The sequence below is a fragment of the Somniosus microcephalus genome, chromosome 14 (assembly GCF_052327205.1).
Source record: "Somniosus microcephalus isolate GS21.2 chromosome 14, FLI_Smic_1.0, whole genome shotgun sequence".
Classification (NCBI taxonomy): Eukaryota; Metazoa; Chordata; class Chondrichthyes; order Squaliformes; family Somniosidae; genus Somniosus; species Somniosus microcephalus.
The window spans coordinates 35,117,726-35,140,687 of NC_141000.1; the positions used below are offsets into that span (position 1 = coordinate 35,117,726).

Here is a 22,962-nt window from a genome sequence, read left to right on the forward strand (position 1 = left end):
GGTCCAACGAGGAAGGAGGCATTGCTGGATCTGGTTCTGGGGAATGAGGTACATCAAGTGAAGCAAGTTTCAGTAGGGGAACATTTAGGGAACAGTGATCATAGTATCAGAAGGTTTAGATTAGCTATGGAAAAGGACAGGGAGCAATCTAGAGTAAAAATACTTAATTGGAGAAAGACCAATTTCAGTGGGTTGAGAACGGATCTGGCCCAGGTAAATTGGAATCAAAGATTGGCAGGCAAAACAGTAATTGAACAATGGACTGCCTTTAAAAGAGGAGATGGTTCGGGTACAGTCGAGGTACCTTCCCACGAGGGGGAAAGGTCGGATGACAAAAGAGATAGAAAGATGAAACAGAAAAAGAGTGCGTATGACAGATGACAGGTTGAGAATACAAGTGAGAACCAGACTGAATATAGAAAGTTCAGAGGGGAAGTGAGAAAGGAAATAAGAGGGGCAAAGGGAGTACGAGAATAGATTGGCAGCTAACATAAAAGGGAATTCAAAAGTCTTCTATAGGCACATAACTAATGAACGATAAGAGGAAGGATGGGGCCGATTAGGGACCAAAAAGGAGACCCACGCATGAAGGCAGAGGGCATAGCTAAGGGACTAAATGAGTACTTTGCATCTGTCTTCACCAAGGAAGATGCTGCCACAGTCATAGTGCAAGAGGTGACAGTGGAGATACTGGATGGGATAAAAATTGATAGAGGTACTAGAAAGGCTGTCTGAACTTAAAGTTGATAGGTCACCAGGATGGGATGCATCCTAGGATGCTGAGGGAGGTTAAGGAGGAAATTGCAGAGGTACTGGCCATAATCTTCCAATCCTCCTTAGATACCGGGGTGGTGCCAGAGGACTGGAGAATTGCAAATTTTACACCCTTGTTCAAGAAAGGGTGTAAGGATAAACCCAGCAACTACAAGCCAGTCAGTTTAACCTCGGTAGTGGGGAAGCTTTTAGAAATGATAATCAGGGACAAAGTTAACAGTCACTTGGACAAGTGTGGATTAATTAGGGAAAGCCAACACAGATTTGTTAAAGGCAAATCGTGTTTAACTAACTTCATTGAGTATTTTGATGAGGTAACAGAGAGGGTTGATGAGAGCAATGCAGTTGACGTGTATATGGATTTCTAAAAGGTGTTTGATAAAGTACCACATAATAGGCTTGCCAGCAAAGTTGAAACATAGAAGATAGGAGCAGGGAGTAGGCCATTCGGCCCTTCGAGCCTGCTCCGCCATTCAACGAGATCATGGCTGATCATCCAAACCCTAGCACCCGGTCCCTACACCGACAGCCATCCCACCCAAGCCCTATCCCCGTAACCCTGTAACCCCACGTATTTAATCCCCCCTAACACTAAGGGTCAATTTTTATCATGGCCAATCAACCTAACCCGCACATCTTTGGACTGTGGGAGGAAACCGGAGCACCCAGAGAAAACCCACGCAAACACGGGGAGAATGTGCAAACTCCACACAGTCACCCGAGGCCAGATTTGAACCCGGGTCCCTGGCGCTGTGAGGCAACAGTGCTAACCACTATGCCACCGTGCTGCCCATGGAATAAAAGGGACAGTGGCAGCATAGATACGAAATTGGTTAAGTGACAGGAAACCGAGAGTAGCGGTGAACGGTTGTTTTTTGGACTGCAGGAAGGTATACAGTGGTGTTCCCCAGGGGTCGGTACTCGGACCACTGCTTTTCTTGATATATATTAATGACTTGAACGTGGGTGTACAGGGCACAATTTCAAAATTTGCAGATGACACAAAACTTGGAACTATAGTGAACAGTGAGGAGGATAGTGATAGACTTCAAGGGGACATAGACAGGCTGGTGGAATGGGGGGACACATGGCAGATGAAATTTAACGCAGAAAAGTGCAAAGTGATACATTTTGGTAGGAAGAACGAGGAGAGGCAATATAAACTGAAGGGTACAATCCTAAAGGGGGTGCACGAACAGAGAGACCTGGGGGTATATGTACACAAATCATTGAAGGTGGCAGGGCAGGCTGAGAAAGCGGTTAGAAAAGCTTATGGAATACTGGGCTTCATAGAGTACAAAAGCAAGGAAGTTATGATGAACCTTTATAAAACATTGGTTCGGCTTCAACTGGCGTATTGTGTCCAATTCTGGGCACCGTACTTTAGGAAGGATGTGAAGGCCTTAGAGAGGGTGCAGAAAAGATTTATGAGAATGATTCCAGGGATGAGGAACTTAAGATATGTGGATAGACTACAAAAGCTGGGGTTGTTCTCCTTAGAGCAGAGAAGGTTGAGAGGAGATTTGATAGAGGTATTCAAAATCATGAGGGGTCTAGACAGAGTAGAGAGAAACTGTTCCCATTGGCGGAAGGGTCGAGAACCAGAGGACACAGATTTAAGGGGATTGGCAAAAGAACCAAAGGCGACGTAAGAAAACACTTTTTTAAGCAGTGAGTGGTTAGGAATCTGGAATGCACTGCCTGAAAGGGTGGTGGAGGCAGACTCAATCATGGCTTTCAAAAGGGAATTGGTTAAGTACTGGAAGGAAAACATTTGCAGGACCATGGGGAAACGACGGGGGAATGGGACTAACTGAAGTGCTCTTGCAGAGAGCCGGCACGGGTTCAACGGGCCAAATGGCCTCCTTCTGTGCTGTAACCATTCTATGATTCTATAATCCAGAGCAATCCTGGATACTAATTTAGTTGGGAAAGTGTAAAAATATTTTGAGCTGTTAAAGGACAGTTTAATGGACTAGAAAGGGTTAACATATTGTATGTAGAAACATAGGAAATAGGAGCAGGAGTAAGCCATGCAGCCCCTTGAGCCTGCTCCGCCACTCAATAAGATCATGGCTGATCTTTGACCTCAACTCCACTTTCCCGCCCGATCCCCACATCCCTCGAGTCCCCATGAATCCAAAAATCTATCGATCTCAGTCTTGAATATACTCAATGACTCAGCATCCACAGCCCTTTGGGGTAAAGAATTCCAAAGATTCAGAACCCTCAGTGAAGAAATTCCTCCTCATCTTAGTCTTAAATGGCTGGCCCCTTATCCTGAGACTATGCCCCCTTGTTCTAGACTCTCCAGCCAGGGAAAACAACCTCTCAGCATCTACCCTGTCAATGCCCCTCAGAATCTTGTATGTTTCAATGAGATCACCTCTCATTCTTCTAAACTTCAGAGAGTATCGGCCCAATCTACTCAATCTCTCCTCATAGGACAACCCTCTCATCCCAGGGATCAATCTAGTGAACCTTCGTTGTACCACCTCTAAGGCATGTATGTCCTTTCTCAGATAAGGAGACCAAAACTGTGCACAGTACTCCAGGTGTGGTCTCACCAAAGCCCTGTACAATTGTAATAAGACTTCCTTACTCTTGTACTCCAATCCCCTTGCAATAAAGGCCAACATACTATTTGCCTTCCTAATTATTGCTTACTTTTGCTACTCTCCTTTTTACATACTTGTAGAAGCTCTTACAATTTGTTATTATATTTCTTGCTAGTTTACGCTCATATTCTATTTATTCCCTTTTTATCAATTTTCTGGTCATCCGTTGCTAGTTTCTAAAGCTCTCCCAATCCTTAGGCTTATTACTATTCTTCACAACATTATAAGCCTCTTAACCTAATACTATATTTAACTTCTTTAGTTAGCCATGGATGGATCACTTTTCCCATGGAGTTTTTATTTCTCAATGGAATGGATATCCGTTGAGAAATTTGGAATATTCTTTAAATATTTTCCGCTGCTTATCTACCTTTTAACCTAATTTCCCAATCTACCTTAGCTAACTCACCCCTCATACCTGTGTAATTGGCTTCATTTAAATTTAAGACTCTTGTTTCCGACTGAAGTATTTCACTCTCAAACTCAATTTGAAATTCTATCATATTATGATCACTCTTCCCCAGAGGATCCTTTATATGAGATTACAAATTAAACCTGTCTCATTACACAATACAAGATCCAAAAAAGCCTGTTTCCTGGTTGGCTCTTTGATGTATTGTTCTAGGAAACTATCTTGAATACATTCCATGAACTCGTCCTCCAGAGTTTGCCAATTCTTATATTAATGGCCTCTAGTTTTGGTCTCCCCCATAAGTGGAAACATCATCTCTATGTCTACCCTATCAAATCCCTCTATCAGGTCACTTCTCAATCTTTTCTTTTCTAGAGAAAAGAGCCCCAGCCTGTCCAGTCTTTCCCGATAGTTATAACCTTTCATTTGTGGTATCATCCTTGTAAATCTTTTTGTGACTTTTAGTGATTTCTATATCTATACCTCAGATCCCTTTGCTCCTCTAACCCATTTAAACTCTTATTATCTAAGCAGTATGTGGCCTCCTTATTCTGCCTACCAAAAATGCACCACCTCACACTTATCCATATTGAAATTCATTTGCCAATTACATGCCCATTCTGCAAGTTTATTAATACCTTCTTGTATTTTGTCGCAGTCTTCCTCAGTTTTAACTACAGGCCCTAATTTGGGATCATCTGCAAATTTTGAAATTGTACATCCAATTCTCGAGTCCAAATTCTTTATGTTAATGGTGAACAACAGCGGTCCCCAGTGGGACACCACTTCCACCTTTTGCCAGTCTGAGTAACTACCCTTAACCCCTACTCTCCGTTTTCTGTTTTGTACCCAGCTTGTTATCCATTCTGCTATTTGCCGATTCCACATGCTGTGACCTTAGTCTTAAGTCTACTACACCTTATCGAAGGCCTTTTGAATATCCAAATATATTACATCTACTGCATTACCCTTATCTACTCTTCCTGTTACTTCTTCAAAACATTCAAAAAGGTTGGTCAAGCATGACCTTCCCTTTTGAAATCTATGCTGACTACTCTTTATATTTTCTGTTTATAGATGTTATTCTATTATATGTAAAGATTTTATTATCTTTCCTACCATAGATGTTAAGCTAACTGGTCTATAGTTCCCTGGACTTGTTCTATCCCTTTTTAAATATAGGAATCACATTAGCTGTCCACCAGTCCTCTGGCACAATTCCCTTTGCTAATGAATGTTTAAATATATATATGTAATAGTGCCTCTGCTATCTCTTCCCTAACTTCTTTTAATATGTGCAGATGCAATTCATCTTGACCAGGGGGTTTTAATCCTCTCTAAGTTTAATTAGTTTAGCAATTAACTCCCCTACCCCTATAAATGTTGATGTATCTTTTTTAATTGCTTCTTCTAATGTCATGTCCATGTTAGTTTCCCTGGTAAATACTGAGGCAAAGTAACTATTCAGTTATTTCTGCCATTTCGCTGTCATTACATGCGAGTTTGTCTGGTGTTTCCCTTAGTGGATCTATCGCTATCCTGATTTTTCTTTTGTTATTTGTGTGTCTGTCGAATACGTTACTATTTATTTTTATATTCCTTGACAATTTAATTTTGTAGTTTCTCTTTGCCTTCCTAATTTTTGACTTTTATTGTAACCTCTTCATATTCCCTTCTGTCATCTTCCTTTATTATCTATGTACTTAGTGTATGCCTTTTTCTTTAGTTTCAATTTTACCTATGTCTCTATTCATCCTTGGCTTGCTTGATCTTGTTTTTTAGCAGGATATATTTCTCCTGAACTCTATTGGTCACCTTTTTAAATATTTCCCATTGCGGTTCTATCTCTTTGTCTGTCAATATGGTCATTTATCTCATTGCCGATTGTGGGACCTTGCTGTGCACAAATCCGCTGCCACGTTACCCTACACGAGTGACTACACTTAAAGTAATCCATTGGCTGTGAAGTGCTTTGGGATGCCCCAAACAGGAGGCAAGAACTTTTTTTTCATTATTCATTCATGGAATGTGGGCATCACTGGCAAGGGCAGTATTTATTGCCCATCTCTAATTGCCGTTGACAAGGTGGTGGTGAGCTGCCTTCTTGAACTGCTGCAGTCCCTGTGGTGAAGGTACTCCCATAGTGTTTTAGGAAGGAAGTTCCAGGATTTTGACCCAGCAACAATGAAGGAATGGCAATATATTTCCAAGTCAGGATGGTGTGTGACTTGGAGGTGGTGGTGTTCCCATGCGCCTGCTGCTCGTCCTTTTAGGTGGTAGAGGTCGTGGGTTTGGGAGGTGCTGCCGAAGAAGCCTTGGCGAGTTGCTGCAGTGCATCTTGTAGATGGTACTCACTGCTGACACAGTGCGTCGGTGGTGGAGGGAAAGAATGTTTAAGGTGGTGGATAGGGTGCCAATCAAGCGGGCTGTTTTGTCCTGGTGTCGAGCTTCTTGAGTTTTGTTGGAGCTGCACGCATCCAGGCAAGTAGAGAGTATTCCATCACACTCCTGACTTGTGCCTTGTAGATGGTTGAAAGGCTTTGGGGAGTTAGGAAATGAGTCACTCACTGCAGAATACCCAGCCTCTGACCTGCTCTTGTAGCCACAGTATTTATGTGGACGATCCAGATGAATTTCTGGTCAATGGTAACCCCAGGATGATGGTGGGAGATTCGACGATGTTAATGCCACTGAATGTCCAGGGGAGGTGGTTAGACTCTCACCTGTTGGAGATGGTCATTGCCTGGCACTTGCGTGGCGCGAATGTTACTTGCTCATCAGCCCAAGCCTGAATGTTGTCCAGTTCTTGCTGCATGTGGGCACGGACTGCTTCATTATCCGAGGGGTTGTGAATGAAACTGAACACTCTGCAATCATCAGCGAACATCCCCATTTCTGACCTTATGATGGAGGGAAGGTCATTGATGAAGCAGCTGAAGATGGTTGGACCCAGGGCACTGCCCTGAGAAACTCCTGCAGCGATGTTCTGGGGCTGAGATGATTGGCCTCCAACAACCACCTTCCTTTGTGCTAAGGTATGACTCCAGCCAATGGAGAGTTTTCCCTCTGATTCCCATTGACTTAAATTGTACTAGGGCTCCTTCATGCCACACTCAGTCAAATGCTGCCTGGATGTCAAAGGCAGTCACTCTCACCTCACCTCTGCAATTCAGCTCTTTTGTCCATGTTTGGACCAAGACTGTAATGAGGCCTGAAGCAGAGTGGTCCTGGCGGAACCCAAACTGAGCAGGTTATTGGTAAGTGCCACTTGATAGCACTGTCGACGACACCTTCCATCACTTTGATGATGATTAAGAGTAGACTGATGGGGCGGTAATTGGGCAGATTGAATTTGTCCTGCTTTTTGTGGACAGGATATACCTGGGCAATTTTCCATTTTGTCAGGTAGGTGCCAGTGTTTAGCCAAGCTGTTCCAGTACAGCTACGAGGCACGGCTAGTTCTGGAGCACAAGTCTTCAACCAGGATGTTGTCAAGGCCCATAGCCTTTGCTGTATCCAGTGCACTCAGCTGTTTCTTGATATAACGTGGAGTGAATCGAATTGGCTGGCTTCTGTGATGGTGGGGACCGAGATGGATCATTCCCTCAGCACTTCTGGCTGAAGATGGTTGCAAATGCTTCAGCCTTGTCTTTTGCATTCACATGCTGGGCTCCACGGTCATTGAGGATGGGGATATTCATGGAGCCTTCTCCTCCCGTTAGTTGTCTAACTGTCCACCACCATTCATGATTGGATGCGTCAAGACTGCAGAGGTTTGATCCTGTCCGTTGGTTGTGGGATCGCTTAGCTCTGTCTATAGCATGCTGCTTCTGATGTTTAACATGCATGTAATCCTGTGTTGCAGCTTGCCCAGGTTGGCACATTTTTAGCTACGCCTGGCGCTGCTCCTGGCATGCTCTTCTACACTCATTAAACCAGGGTTGGTCCCTTGGCTTGATGGTAATGGTAGAGTGAGGAATATGCCGGACCATGAGGTTACAGATTGTGGTGGAATACAATTCGGCTGCTGCTGAAAGCCCACACAGTGCCTCATGGTTGCGCAGTTTTGAGCTGCTAGATTTGTTCTGAATCTGTCTCATTTAGTATGGTGGTAGCACCACACAGCACGATAGATGGTGTCCTCAGTGTGAAGACGGGACTTTGTCTCCACAAGGACTGTGCGATGGTCACTCTTAGAAATACTGTCATGGACAGATGCATCTGCGACAGGTAGATTGGTGAGGATAAGGTCAAGTAGGTTTTTCCCCTCGTGTTAGTTCTCTCACCACCTGCCGCAGGTCCAATCTGGCAGATGTCCTTCAGGACTCGGACAGCTCGGTCAGTAGTGGTGCTACCGAGCTACTCTTGGTGATAGACATTGAAGTCCCCCACCCAGAATACATTCTGTGCCCTTGCTACCCTCGGTGCTTCTTCCAAGTGGTGTTCAACATGGAGGAGTACTGATTCATCAGCTGAGGGAGTATGGTAGGTGGTAATCAGCAGGAGTTGTTAATCTACAGAAACTTCCTTGAACAATTATTCTCTAACTGATCTCATAAATTACACAAGAGACCACTTCCCACTGAAAGTATTTGAGCAGTGGCTTTAAAAGGTCAGCTAGTTAAAAATGACTCAATTTTAGCAGCTAAAATGTCAGAACCATGCTTTAAACATCTGACTACCCTTGAGCAATGCCACAGGACAGCTGCCAGTTAAAATATAATTCCTTTACCATGGCCTCGTAGAAAAGCTTCCAGATGCTAGTCAGGAATAATTGACCTGTGATCATTTGAATGTAATAGAATTATTTGTATTACTCAAATATTACTACATATGAACAAATTCAAGTACACTGAGAAACAGCAATTCCATTTAAAATACATACATGTGTATGTATATTAAAAGTCTTGCACTTCCTGTCCACATTAATCTTACTTCCTGGGTCAAGATTTTTGAGTCACTTTGTACATCAGCATTTTATAATGGGAAAAGCCATGCCTGTCACTTTGAGTGGTGATATGATGGTACCAGTAAAGAGCAGAGATGGTGGATCACATAACAAATTGAGAGGCAATACATCAATGATGGGTGCAGCACTGAGAAGTTGCTCATCACTGTGTCATCTATTGCTGAGGGAAGCGATGGACTGCATTCCCACAAGAGGCCAATGCTGGCAACTTGGATGCTGCACTAACAACAGGGGAAATAGAGGTTGCCATGAGGTCTATGAAAAATGGCAAAGCCACTGGTGATGGACTTGATGTCATTCCTGGAGATTTACAAGATTGGATATAAATCTCCGAGTGCCTGCAAAAGCTTCTTGGTGAGAAACTCAGGGTGAGGCTTGGGAGGGTCAATAGAGAAAGAGGATTTTAAATGAGAAATGGAACAAGATGAGGAGCTGAAGCTACTGGAGGAGTTGGGGGGGGGGGGGGGGGCGGGGGAAAGAGAACAAGGTGAGAATTGGCGATATGGGCAACACTGCCACGGCAGGGGAAGGGGGATAGGGACACGCAACAGAGGGTGGACATGGCAGATAGGAAAGGTAGTCATAGGAGTGACGAGGAGAATTTGTGGTCAGGAGTGGGGGAGGGGTGATGGTGTGCACAATGGGGTAGAGGGGAATGGATACTACTTGCTTGCCAATATGGATGCAACAGATGGTTGGGGAGGTAATGGGACAACAGGAGGGATAGGGAAATTTAGGAATCTGAGGGCAATGGTGGAGTACAATAGTGCGGTAGTCATGCATACAATGGGGGAAGGGGCGCAGAAGGTACATGTGTGGGGGAGTAAGAGAGGTGATGGGGATAATGGTAGGTGATAGGGGGTCAGGGTGAGAATGCCCCTGGATGCCTGTAGCTGGGGGATGGAGGAATAAGGCGGCCCAGAAACAAAGCAATAGGGGAAAAGGAGATACAAGGGTTTACCAGATAGATCAAAAGGGAAGGGGAAACAACAGGAGCGGACAGTGGGAAAAGGTAATAGACAAGATGGTATTGAGGGAGGGGGAAGAGCATTGAAAGTGAACTGCAGGCCTCATTTCCCTTCTTCTGCCACTGGAAAATGCAGCCTGCAATTAATCCCCTTCACACCACAGAGGGGCACAGAGACTGCACTTAATAATATGTCACAAAGAAAAACAGAAAAGTAAAAGACAGAGATACAAAAGAACAAGATAGAGACACACAAACAGTGATGTGCCACATTTTGCAGTTTGTAAACTTAACCCCCCTCTTTGGAACTAACAGGATTAAAGGCAAAAATATTTTTTTGTGTTGAAAATTTTGGAAACTGCGTAAACGAGCCTTTGAGCACACTCTGAAGTAATTTTTTGTTTGTTTGTGGAAATTTGTGTTTATTGAAAACTGTATAGTCCACTAATCATTTTGAAAAGTAGGAACCACCTGCTTGCTGGGACAGTGGTTGGGAACACCTAATAGTTTGAAAGGGCCGAAGGCAGGTTAGGCCACAATCTGCTGGGTTCCCACCCTGTCTAAGCTCCCGTACCTTGGTACCCACCCTCCAATGCTGCCAGACCATACCCGCCACCTCCCCCCAGTAATCCTGTATTCAAGGACGATTCCAATACGTCTAGATCTCCCCTCCAGCGTTCCTATGACCTGTCCCAGGATCCCCTTCCAGATCTCAGGATCTCCTGTCAAGTACTGCCAGACCACCCCTCACCCTCCAACAGTGATCATCAGTGGCCCTCACACTACTTGGTATAACTGCCCCTGTTAGAACACACTGTCCTCTGCCTGTGTCCAATTCCAGGTATACATTTACGGATTTTCTGTAACTCAAAAAATGAATTGGTTTAATTCCTGATTAACCACAGGGAAGTGGGTCTTGGGCAAGGAGAAAAATCCCTGAAAGGAGCCTTTTGTCATTTTTACCATCTCATGTAAAATAGATGAGAAGCAACTGATTTACATACTGAACAGCACCGCCCACAGAAACAAATCTCAACTGTTTCAACACAATCCTTTATTGACAGTACAAATGTGCCCCCACTTTAATCGACTTTCTACATCAAAATATTTGAAAGATACAAAGCGTTTTCTTGATTCAAATAAAAACATACATTACTTATGGATGGTTTCCCCTTCAACTTTAAAAATAGGCTGCCATATAAAATATTTTGGCCTTTGAAAGGGTAAATAATCAAATCACTACGGCCTAGCTCAATTCCTAATGACTGATGACCAAGTCTACACCTTGGAACGTCTCACTTGCTTGGAATCTCTCCAGTAGCTAGCTTACTTAGCGTTATCCACGGCCTTGTTACTCTATTCACTCTTGTCTTCACTCTGGTAATGTCGATACTCCGGCTTTAACTCCCATGTATTCTTATGGGTCCCTTTTACATTGTAGATGCCAATCTCTCTCAAAATCTCCTTTAGATAGGTCTGTGGGGAAGGAAGGAAAACAGAAAACAATTAACTCCCGCAACTAAAGTTACGTATTTCACAATGTAATGGTCTAATATCAACAAATCTCACCCCCCACCCAGCTCGATATTTGACGCACAAGAAAAGCGATCACCCTTTTTAGGGCTCCAAACCAAGAACACACCCTCTCTTAGGGACGCACCCACTCATCCAAGTCCAAAGAGCTCAGGAGCGGCTTGGCAGGTGCCAAGGTTTAGGGACCCCCAAGTGGTGCAGTGGTATTGCTGGAACTGAACCTGCTAAAACTACATAGCACTACCAACATCAGAGTAAGCTTCCCACCCTCCCTGCTACAGCGTTAGCTTGCAGGGTTATCTGGAGCTGAATGGGAAGCATCCCTGCCCCCATTGACCGGTCTACACCCCCAGGATCCATCAGTGGTTGGTCAGTCATTAGCAGTGTCCTGGAGTACTGCAGACCTGCCTGGCTTACTGAGTCTACTGGAGAGTTGATTTGGTTCTGAGGTTCCATCAGCAAGCCTGACATCTTCAAAATACCTCAACTTCAAAGGGACCCCCACTCACCTCCCTTCTCTGCCATGCAAGGAGAATAGTCACGAGTAGATCATCGTGCAATTGACATGTGACGAGCAGGTTTTGAGCCCTCGTTGAGTGGATAGCACGTACCGGGAATGTTTAGGAGTGGCAAGATGAGCAGCACAGCTCAGTATAAAATGTGTGAGCGCATTGCCACCATTCCCCAGACCACATCATGGATACACATCAGTTGTAGCTGTTTTCCCATCTGCATCTTCACTCAGAACAGGTGCTGAGCCCTGGATATAGGAGCTGGTTACCAGACTTATTCATCACTAACTCCTTAATCCAGGTCAAGTGAAAGGCTTTAGTTAGGAGATGTGACCACCATGATACTGATTCCTCTCCAAGGTACTTAATGACAGGTAGGTCTAGGCTGGAACACATCCTCCCCCCTTTTTGCCACAAATCCATATTACAGCTTGTTCTCCGTTATATAAAAATCCCCAAAAAGCTAAAAATTTCTGTTGCTTACATGAATTGCTATTAAGCTAAGAGAAGATGGTGGGTCAGTGAAGCCATTTTAGGTTTTGCTCTATAAGAGTTCTGGATACTGGTGAGGGCGATGGTTCCTCTGGGGAGTGCAGCCAGAGCCAAGTTCACAGCACCATGGGTAGCTCAGCTGCACAGGCGGGGAGGAAGAGTGGAAGAGCAATAGGGGTAAGAGATTCGATAGTTCGGGAAATAGACAGGCGTTTCTGCGGCCGCAGATGTAACTCCAGGATGGTATGTAGCCTCCCTAGTGCCAGGGTCAAGGATGTCACTGAACGGCTGCAGGACATTCTGAGGGGGGAGGGTGAACAGCCAGAGGTCGTGGTCCACATCGGTACCAATGACATAGGTAGAAAGAGGGATGAGGTCCTGCAGGCAGATTTTAGGGAGCTAGGAAAGAGATTAAAAAGCAGGACCTCAAAAGGTAGTAATCTCCGGCTTACTCCTGGTGCCACATGCTAGTGAGTACAGAAACAGGAGGATAGAGCAGATGAATGCATGGCTGGAGAGATGGTGCAGGAGGGCTTTAGTTTCCTGAGGCATTGGGACTGTTTCTGGGGGAGGTGAAACCTGTACAAGCTGGACGGGTTGCACCTCAACAGGACTGGAACCAATATCCTCACGGTGAGGTTTGCTAGTGCTGGTGGGGAGGGTTTAAACTAGCTTGGCAGGGAGATGGGAACCTGAGAGTGGATTCAGAGGGGAGAGAAGCAAAGTTGGAAGTGGAAGGCAGAAAATTAGTAAACAAGTTTGGAAGGCAGAGGAAACAAAGGCTAGAAAATAGACAAGAAGGGAGTTTGGCAGTGCTTAATATAATGGTATATACTTCAATGCAAGGAGTCTAGGGAATAAAGCAGATGAGCCGAGGGCACAGATAGACACGTGGGAGTGTGATATTATAGCTATTACTTAGACATGGCTGAAAGGAGGGCAGGAATGGCAGTTCAACATTCCTGGTTACAGGATTTTCAGATGAGATAGAGAGGGGGCTAAAAAAGGAGGGGGGTCACAATATTGATTAAAGAATCAATTACAGCTGTGAAGAGGGAGGCTATCTTAGAAGGATCATCAAATGAGGCCATATGGGTGGAACTGAAAAACAAAAAAAGGGGCAAATCACACTGCTGGGAGTGTACTATAGACCTCCGAACAGTCAGAGGGAAATAGAAGATCAAATATGTAGGCAAATTTCTGACGTGCAAAAATAGGGCAGTAATAGGAGGGAATTTCAACTTCCCTAATATTGACTGGGATAAAATTTGTATGAAAGGTATAGAGGGAGCAGAATTCTTAAAATGCATTCAGGAGAACTTTTTTTAGCCAGTACGTAGCAAGCCCAACAAGAGAGGGGGCGATTCTGGACCTAGTTTTAGGGGATGAAGCTGGGCAGGTGGAAAGGGTATCAGTGGGAGAGCATATTGGTGGTAGTGATCATAATTTCAGTTAGATTTAGGGTAGTTATGGAAAAGGACAAGGACAGACCAGGAATAAAATTTCTCAATTGGGGAAAAGCTAATTTTACTAAGCTGAGGGGTGATTTAGCCAAAGTGGACTGGAGACAGAAACTTGAAGGTAAATCAGTGTCAGAGCAGTGGGAGGCATTCAAGGAGGAGATAGTGAGGGTTCAGAGCAAGTATGTTCCTTAAAAATAAAGGGTGGGACTCCCAAATCTAGAGCTCCCTGGATGTCAAGGGGCATACAAAAAGGGAAGTTTATGACAGATACCAAGGACTCCATACTGCAGAAAGCCTAGAGGAGTATAGAAAGTGCAGGGGTGAAATTAAAAAGGAAATTAGGAAAGCAAAGAGAGGGCATGAAAAAATATTGGCAAGGAAAACCCAAAGATGTTTCAGAAATACATTACGAGCAAGAGGATAGCTAAAGTAAGAGTAGGGCCTATTGGGGACCATAAAAGTAGCCTGTGTGTGGAAGCGGAAGACATGGGTATGGTTCTTAATGAATACTTTGTCTGTTTTCACAAAAGAGAGGGACGATGCAGACATTGCAATCAGGGAGGAGGAGGAGTGCGAAATATTAGATGAAATAAACCTGGTGAAAAAGGAAGTATCAAGGGGTTTAGCATTTTTGAAAGTGGATAAACCCCCAGGCCCGGATGAAATGTATCCCAGACTGTTAAGAGAAGTAAGAGAGGAAATAGCAGAGGCTCTGACCATCATTTTCCAATCCTCTCTGTGTGGTGCCAGAGGACTGCTAACGTGGTACCTTTGTTTAAAAAGGGAGAAAGGGATAGATCGAGTAATTACAGGCCAGTCAGCCTAACCTCGGTGGTGGGAAAATTATTGGAAAAAATTCTGAGGGACAGGATAAATCTTCATTTAGGAAGACACGGATTAATCAGGGACAGTCAGCATGGATTTGTTAAGGGAAGGTTGTGTCTGACTAACTTGATTGCATTTTTTGAGGAGGTAACAAGGAGGGTCGATAAGGGTAGTACGTTTGATGTAGTCTATATGGATTTTAGGAAGGCTTTTGATAAGGTCCCGCATGGTAGACTGGTCACGAAAGTAAAAGCCCATGGGATCCAAGGCAAAGTGGCAAGTTGGATCCAAAATTGGCTCAGAGGCAGGAAACAAATGGTAATGGTAGAAAGTTGTTTTTGTGACTGGAAGGCTATTTCCAGTGGGGTTCCGCAGGGCTCAGTACTGGGTCCTTTGCTTTTTGTGGTATACATCAATGATTTTGACTTGAATGAAGGAAGTATGATTAAGAAGTTTGCAGATGATACAAAAATTGACCATGTGGTTGATAATGAAGAAGAAAGCTGCAGACTGCAGGAAGATGGACTGGTCAGGTGGGCAGAACAGTGGCAAATGGAATTCAATCTGGAGAAGTGTGAGGTAATGCATTTGGGGACATGCACTCCAAGGTCCCTCTGATCTTCTGCACTCCTCAGAACTCTCTGTTCCTTTGACTGCAGTTTCTTGTGCACGCTACTCCTTTGCTGACTGTACTTTCAGCCACCTAGGCCCCATACTGTGGAATTCTCTCCCTAAACCACTCCATCTTCAAGACCATCCTCTGTGACCAAGCTTATGGTCATCCCTCCTAGTCTTTCCTTCCTTAGATCAACGTCTTTTTTTTACACCTCTGTGAAGCATCTTAGTATGTTCATCTACGTTGACATATCTTCTTAGGCAGTCCCTCGGAACCGAGGATGACTTGCTTCCACATTAAAAATGAGTTCTCAAGTGACTGATGAGTCCAATGTGGGACCTACAGTCTCTGTCACAGGTGGGGCAGACAGTGGTTGAAGGGGCGGATGGGTGGGGTGCTTGGGTTGATGTGCGCTCCTTGCACTTGTCTTCCGCTTGCCAAGCACACAACATATATACAAGTTGTTGCTATTTTCATCTCAAAACACTTGGTTCCTGCAGTACTGACTGTCCGCCACTGAGTGGTGCAATCATCTTATACAATCACCGGCAAAATTACAATTCAGTTAGTTACTGCAGGAGTCTAACCCTTAATATCAAACACGTGGCACACAAGATGATTCGTTTTTGGATAATCTTTGGTCCCAATTGGTGAAAGTCAGAGTTATACAGCACGGATAGAGGCCCTTCGGCCCATCGTGTCCGCGCCGGCCATCAAGCCCTGTCTAATCTAATCCCATATTCCAGCATTTGGTCTGATAGAGACGGATACCATTTCAAATATACAAATCTGGACTGTTTTGCATTGAAGGAACAAGCTAGGAAGTATTAGAAAGTAAATTCAAACCCTGATCTTGGGTGACAAATTCAATTCCATTAGTATGTTGTCATTTGATTGGATTTCTCCCCACCCCAACCATATAAATTAAACGCTGTTAGCATTTATTTCTTCTAATAACAGATTAGTGGGGAAAATATATAAAACCAATTATATGTATATTGTTTTAGATCTCCAAACAGGGAGACAGCAGACCAGATTTGGCCAGGCCAAGCCAATTGGAGAGGTCAGGTAGGCAGAGAGCTGGGCAGCAAGCGGTCATGAATCACTGTAAAAGCGACCGAGATGGGAGAAAGGCTGTCTCCCTGTGTTTGTGCTGTTAAGTCATGCAAGAGAGATGATAGCTGCATTGTGGAGCACTGGCGACGTGCCTAAAAAAAATTAAATTCTTCATCTCACTTGGTAGCTTCAACTCAGTTATTAGGACATATGCCGATTAGGAAATGTAACTAAGAAAGTTTGATTGTTCTGGCTCTGGCAGCAAGCACTATCTAACAATGCACAGTGTTAAATCTGAGGACATTTCCAAATCACAGGGCTTTGAGATTGCAATGGGCAAGCACCGTCAACAGCCAAAATGTGATTCTCACAAATGAAAACCTCAATTTTCAGGTTAAGGTGATTAAAATACTGTACAAAGCATGGCATTTTTGACACATTTGCAAAGACAACAAATTGCACTATAACGAAAGCCTAACATATTTGCAATTATATCACCCGAGGCTGCTACTGAAGATGCTCCATAAGAACTGTGCGCTTCAAACCCAGCAGGTGGCACTGGTAGATTTTGAGCTGCATGTCATTCCCTTTTACTTACAACTGGCTGCTTGGTGATGTCCACCAGATCCTTGATGTTGTAGTACTGGTGCTTCTCAAATGCTGAAAACAGCATATCCAGCACTTGCTGCCTATCAGCTCGGGCACGCTTCCCGTCTTCCTTCTTCTTCCTCTCGTATTCAATCTAATGAAAAGTACAATATTAGTAAACGAGTGCTCGTATTGTGCATGCATTAAACACCACAGCAGTAACCTTGTCAGGGAAACCAACAATGATTTCCTTCTTCGTTGTGTTTTAACAATGGAATGAATGAGACAATGATGGGGAGCTGCCCACTGTTTGTAGCGCAACAAGATATTCTTAATCTCTCTTGTCCCCTTTCGAGATCCGCTCATTCTCCAATGTTCCATGAGTGGATAGGTTGGCCATTGGCCCATTACCAGATCTCTACCGATGCTGCTCTGCCACTACACTGCCAGTATGTAAGAGGATCCCAGGGAGACGACTCCGCCAATCTTCCCCTCCTGACCTGTGTTTAGAAGCAGGCTCCTTGTCTTCTGGGCTGCAGGAGATGCACGGACCATGGAGATAGGATTCACACCCTCACAAAAATAGTCTGCACAAATAGGTGAAGGGTCCCAAAAGCAACTTTCCATCCAGGCTTAACAAAATGACGCAACGTTGACAAACAACCCCTGGAAAGATTACTTTGAGCAAAGTCTAAGCTCTTCCAGTTTCAACAAAGTTCTTAAACCTCCTTTTCCTCCATTAGTTTTCTCCTTAAGATTTTGACTTCTTAATGGGGTACTGTCCACGGTTGCTGGTACCTTGCTCAAGTGACCACTTCTCACGTGACTTCCTACCAGTGAGTGGGAAGCACGGCAGCCAACATCCGCAGACATGCTCACCTCCAGCCGCGGTGACGGGATAAGACCTGGCCTACATCTCCTTCCCTAAGCTGGGGTCAGTGAGGTCAAATATAGTGCCCCTACTGCCATGCAGCCGAGATCTAAATCTTGGACCTTCCTGCCTGCATGACTAGTTGGCTCACTGCCTTAACTAGCTGAGCCCCAACCATAGAATCAACTGATAGTTTAGAATCAAGACAGCTATATAGGCAAGCACCCCACAGCAGCACAAGCACCAAGGAAGGAGGCCTGGTCTCTATGAAGATACCCAACCACATGTAAGTCCGTTTTCCAATTTGCCACAATTACAAGCACCCCAACATAATCAATTCTGAATTATCATGAGAAAGGCAATAAAAATGGACAGAATTCCACAAAGGTTAAATTAGACATGCTTGACCATCCACGCTTCACATGGGAGAGTCAGCATTTTCGGCTTAGTGTCTACTTGTCCACATTTGTGGTTTAAAATCAGCACCTCTCCATCCATCACTACTGCTCCAGGCTCCGTTTCTCAATCCTACTTGATGCTGCTGCTCTGTGGTCAAATTCTGCTGCACACTGCCTTCATGGCATTGTGACAACCATATAAACAGTTTTAAAACAATCAGATTTACAATATATTTCTAGAGCATTCCTCCAGCCCTTTAAAGAGGGAAGAGAGAAGTTTGGAGGGAGCAAAAAATGTCAGAGAGAAAGGTCTTTGGAGGCAGGAAGGGAAGTGACACGAGGCAGATGCTGAGGGAGCGAGTTTCAGAGGGTGGGGACACAGAGGCCTAAGGATTGGTCGCTGATATGGAGCAGGAAATGAGAAGTCGGCATAGAACGAATGGAGGATCAACACCAGGACATACGACTGGGGCAGACTGCAGAGGCAGGGAGTGAGGCCATGCCAGGAGTTGAAGGTAAGGAGTAAGGGTAACAAGTGATGGTGAGAACACAGGCTGTGCTATTCTATATCATTTGTAGCTATGGAAGGTGGAAGAAAGGAATCCGGAGAGCATTGGGGAAATCGAATCCCGAGGTGACAGAGGCATGGATGAGGGATTGCTACCTGGTTACCCCTGTTGAAATGTCAATGTGTGGGGTTAACGGATGAGACAGGATCATGCTCAGTTGTAATGTCTCCATATTTGAATCCCTGCTGATTCTCCTCGTTAACACGAATAAAGGAGGGCTGGACCACCTGTTACTTAAGGAGGGAGAGAGTGGAAGCTGACTCTCGACCTACATGTGCAGCAGAGAATCAGCGGGCTAAATCAAACACACATATCAAACACCTCATCCCATGCACACATTCCAGACGTACCCCTAGACCTAAGCGCGTTTCACAGCGGTCCTGGAAATCAGAGACAGTAGCTGAACTGGCTGGCTCTCGCAGACCTAACATGGAGTCTGCAGCCTAGAGAAGGAGAGCTCCAGCTTTCATCATTATATGAGCCTTTGCTGTCATTCTCCCACCATAAACATGTGGGATTATCGAACAGAAAATACTGCAGATGCTGGAAATCTGAAATAAAAACAAAAAATGCTGGAGAAACTCAGCAGGTCAGACAGCATCTGTGAAAAGAGAAACACAGAGTTAACGTTTCAGGTGATGACCTTTCGTCAGAAGTGGAAAAAAGCAGGAAATGGAACAGATTTTTAAGCAAGTGAAGAGACTGGGAAAGAGGGGGAGGGGATGAAAGAACGAAAGGGAAGGTCTGTGATAGGATGGAAGGCGGAAGAGATTAAGAGACATTAAGAAAGATTCAAGGCAAAAGGAGATGGTAATGGAACAGGTTAAGAAACAAAAGGATGGCTCGAGATGAAGTGTAAATTGTGCTGGCAGAATGAAAGACAGCTGCCATGTGGGGGAGAAGAAAAAAGACACAGACAAAAAGTGTGGATAAAAAAATATATAGGGGCCGAGGTTATGATCTGAAATTGTTGAACTCTATGTTGAGTCTGGAAGGCTGTAAAGTGCAGAATCGGAAGATGAGGTGCTGTTCCTCGAGCTTACGCTGAGCTTCCGTGGAATAATGCAAGAGGCCGAGGACGGAGAGGTCTGAGTGGGAATGGAGCGGTGAATTAAAATGACAGGCGACCGGAAGCTCGGGGTCCCCCTTACGGACTGAACGGAGGTGTTCCGCAAAGCGGTCACCCAATCTGCGTTTGGTCTCCCCAATGCAGGAGGACACCATATCGTGAGCAGCGAATACAGTTTACTAGATTGTGAGAAGTACAAGTAAATCGCTGTTTCACCTGGAAAGGATGTTTGGGGCCCTGGACAGTGGGAAGGGGGGAGGTATAAGGGCATGTGTTGTATCTCCTGCGCTTGCACGGGAAGGTGCCGGGCGAAGGGGAAGGGGTGCTGGGGGTGATAGCAGAGTGGACAAGGGTGTCGTGGAGGGTGCGGTCCCTACGGAATGTTGAAAGGGGTGAGGGGAAGGTGCGTTTGGTGGTGGGATCACGCTGGAGGTGGCAGAAATGGCAGAGGATGATCCATTGAATGTGGAGGTTGGTGGGGTGAAAGGTGAGGACAAGGGGAACTCTGTCGTGGTTCCGGGAGGGAGGGGCAGGGGTGAGGGCAGAAGTGTGGGAGATAGAACGGACACGGTCAAGGGCCGTGTCAACCACTGTAGAGGGGAATCCTTGGTTGAGGAATAAGGAAGACATGTCAGAAGCACTGGTGTGGAAGGTGGCATCGTCAGAACAGATGCGGCAGAGACGGAGAAACTGGGAGAATGGAATAGAGTCCTTACAGGAGGCGGGGTGGGAGGAAGTGTAGTCTAGGTAGTTGTGGGAGTCAATGGGCTTGTAGTGAATGTTTGTCAATAACCTATCCCCAGAGATGGAGACGGAGAAGTCGAGGAAAAGAAGGGAAGAGTTCCGGAGATGGACCATGTGAAGGTGAGGGAAGGGTGGAAATTGGAAGCAAAGTGAATGAAATGATCTAGTTCAGGGCGAGAGCAGGAAACGACACCGATACAGTCATCAATGTACCGGAAAAAGAGGTGAGGGAGGAGACCCGAGTAGGATTGGAACAAAGAGTGTTCCACATATCCCACGGAAAGGCAGGCATAGCTAGGACCCATGCAGGTTCCCATAGCAACACCTTTGATTTGGAGGAATTGAGTGGAGTCAAAGGAGAAGTTGTTCAATGTGAGAACAAGTTCAGCCAGGCGGAGGGTGGTGGAGGATGGGGACTGGTTGGGCCTCTGTTCAAGGAAGAAGCGGAGCGCCCTCAGGCCATCCTGATGGGGGATTGAGGTGTAGAGGGATTGGACGTCCAGTGAAAAGGAGGCAGTTGGGGCCGGGAAATTGGAAACTGTTAAAGTGGCGGAGGGTGTTGGAAGAGTCGCAGATGTAGGTGGGAAGAGACTGGACAAGGGGAGAAAAAAAAGAGTTGAGATAGGAAGAGATAAGTTCCATGGGGCAAGAACAGGCTGAAATGATGGGTCTACCAGGACAGTCCTGTTTGTGGATCTTGGGAAGAAGGTAGAAGCAGGCTGTGCGGGGTTGGGGAACTATGAGGTTAGCGGCCGTGGGGGGAAGATCTCCAGAGGAGATGAGGTCAGTGACAGTCTTGGAAACGGTGGCTTGATGTTCGGTGGTGGGGTCATGGTCCAGGCGCTAGGTAGAGGTCAGTTCGCCAAACAACAACAGCACCACCCTTGTCAGTGGGTTTAATGACAATGTCGGGGTTGGATCTGAGAGAATGGAGTGCTGCAAGTTCAGAGGGAGGTAGGTTGGAGTGAGTGAGGGGAGCAGAGAAATGGAGACGGCCGATGTCATGCCGGCAGTTTGCAATGAAAAGATCTACCAATCTGATGTATGAGCTTTGCCTGGAAGCAGAAAAATCTCAGAAAACCTGCGTCCCATATCTGTCAGTCTACCAAACCCACCATCACCCTTCCCTTGAGGGTCCCAACACCCCTCCTTGCACAACAAGGAGCAGCAAGATGTCAGTAATATCCAACTGTACAGCAAAACATTTCTCTAAGTGTAGACAAAATGTACTTATCCTTAATCAGACATGCAAACCAAACAAGTTAAAAAAGACACTTTAACAGAACTTCCCTTTCTTTTATATATTCAGTCTCATTCCTCGCCCAAAGGCATGGACTCGTGGTGTGCTACCATTCCTCGGGAGATCACTGCTCTACAGTACCTCACCCGTGCAGACATTTTAACGTGTGAGCCTGGAGAACATGCATTAACAACTTGCATTTATAGTAAGAAAAATAAGGAGGTCGCATATTACTTGGAAAATAAGAATCTAAATGGGGTAGAGGAGAAAAGGGATCTGGGAGCACAAATACACAAATCACTAAAAGTAGCGACACAGGTTAGCAAGGCCATAAAAAATGCAAACCAAGCACTAGGGTTTATTCCTAGAGGGATAGAATTGAAAAGTAGAGAAGTTATACTAAACTTGTATTGAACCTTGGTTAGACCACACTTGGGAGTACGGTGCATAGTTCTGCTCGCCATATTATAAAAAGGATATAGAGGCACTGGAGAGGGTGCAAAAATTATTTACAAGGATGATACCAGAAATGTGAAGTTATACCCATCAGGAAAGGATGAACAGGCTGGGTCTCTTTTCTCTTGAAAAGAAAAGGCTGAGGGGTTACCTAATAGAGGTCTTTAAAATTATGAAAGGTTTTGATGGAGTAGACAGAGAGACAGAGTTTCCACTTGTGGGGAAGAGCAAAACTAGAGGCCACCAATATAAGATAGTCACCAAGAAATCAAATGGAGAATTCAGAAGGAACTTATTTACCCAGAGTGTGGTGAAAATGTGGAACTCGCTACCACAGGGAATAACTGAGGCAAATAGTATAGATGCCTGTAAGGGGAAGCTAGATAATAAGCATGAGGGAGAAGGGTTATGCTGATAGAGTTAGATGAGGAAGGATGGGAGGAGGCTCGAGTGGAGCATACACACTGACATGGACTGGTTGGGTCGAATGGTCTGTTTCTGTACTGTATATTCTATGTAATTCTATTTAATTAATGCCTTTAATGTAGAGAAACGTCTTGAAGTACTTCACGTAGGTGCAATCAAAAAAATGGTCACCAAGCCAAAGAAGGAGATAGTAGGAGGGGTGACCAAAATCATGATCAAAGAGATGGGTTTCAAGGAGGATTTTAAAGACGAGGGAGGTGAAGAGGCAAAAGGGCTTAGGGAGAGGATTCCAGAGCATGGGGCCTAGTTCGGTTGGGCAAGGCTCTGCTGCCAATGCTGTGTCAAAGGGAGGGGGATGTTGCAC

The 22,962-nt window shown here is 45.0% G+C and overlaps 1 protein-coding gene across 4 annotated transcripts in view; it reads right to left on the reverse strand.

Annotated features, from left to right (window-relative positions):
• Window positions 1-10,774: 10,774 nt before the first annotated feature.
• gtf2f2a (general transcription factor IIF, polypeptide 2a) overlaps window positions 10,775-22,962 on the reverse strand; it is a 107,980-nt gene continuing 95,792 nt past the window's right edge. For all 4 annotated transcript variants that reach the window (XM_086006497.1, XM_086006498.1, XM_086006495.1 and 1 more), the window contains 2 exons: window positions 16,836-16,979; window positions 10,775-11,216 (listed from right to left, as the gene is read on the reverse strand). In XM_086006497.1, the coding sequence (XP_085862623.1) occupies window positions 11,097-11,216; window positions 16,836-16,979 (264 nt within the window). In that variant the 3' untranslated portion in view covers window positions 10,775-11,096. The remainder of the gene's footprint in view (window positions 11,217-16,835; window positions 16,980-22,962) is intronic.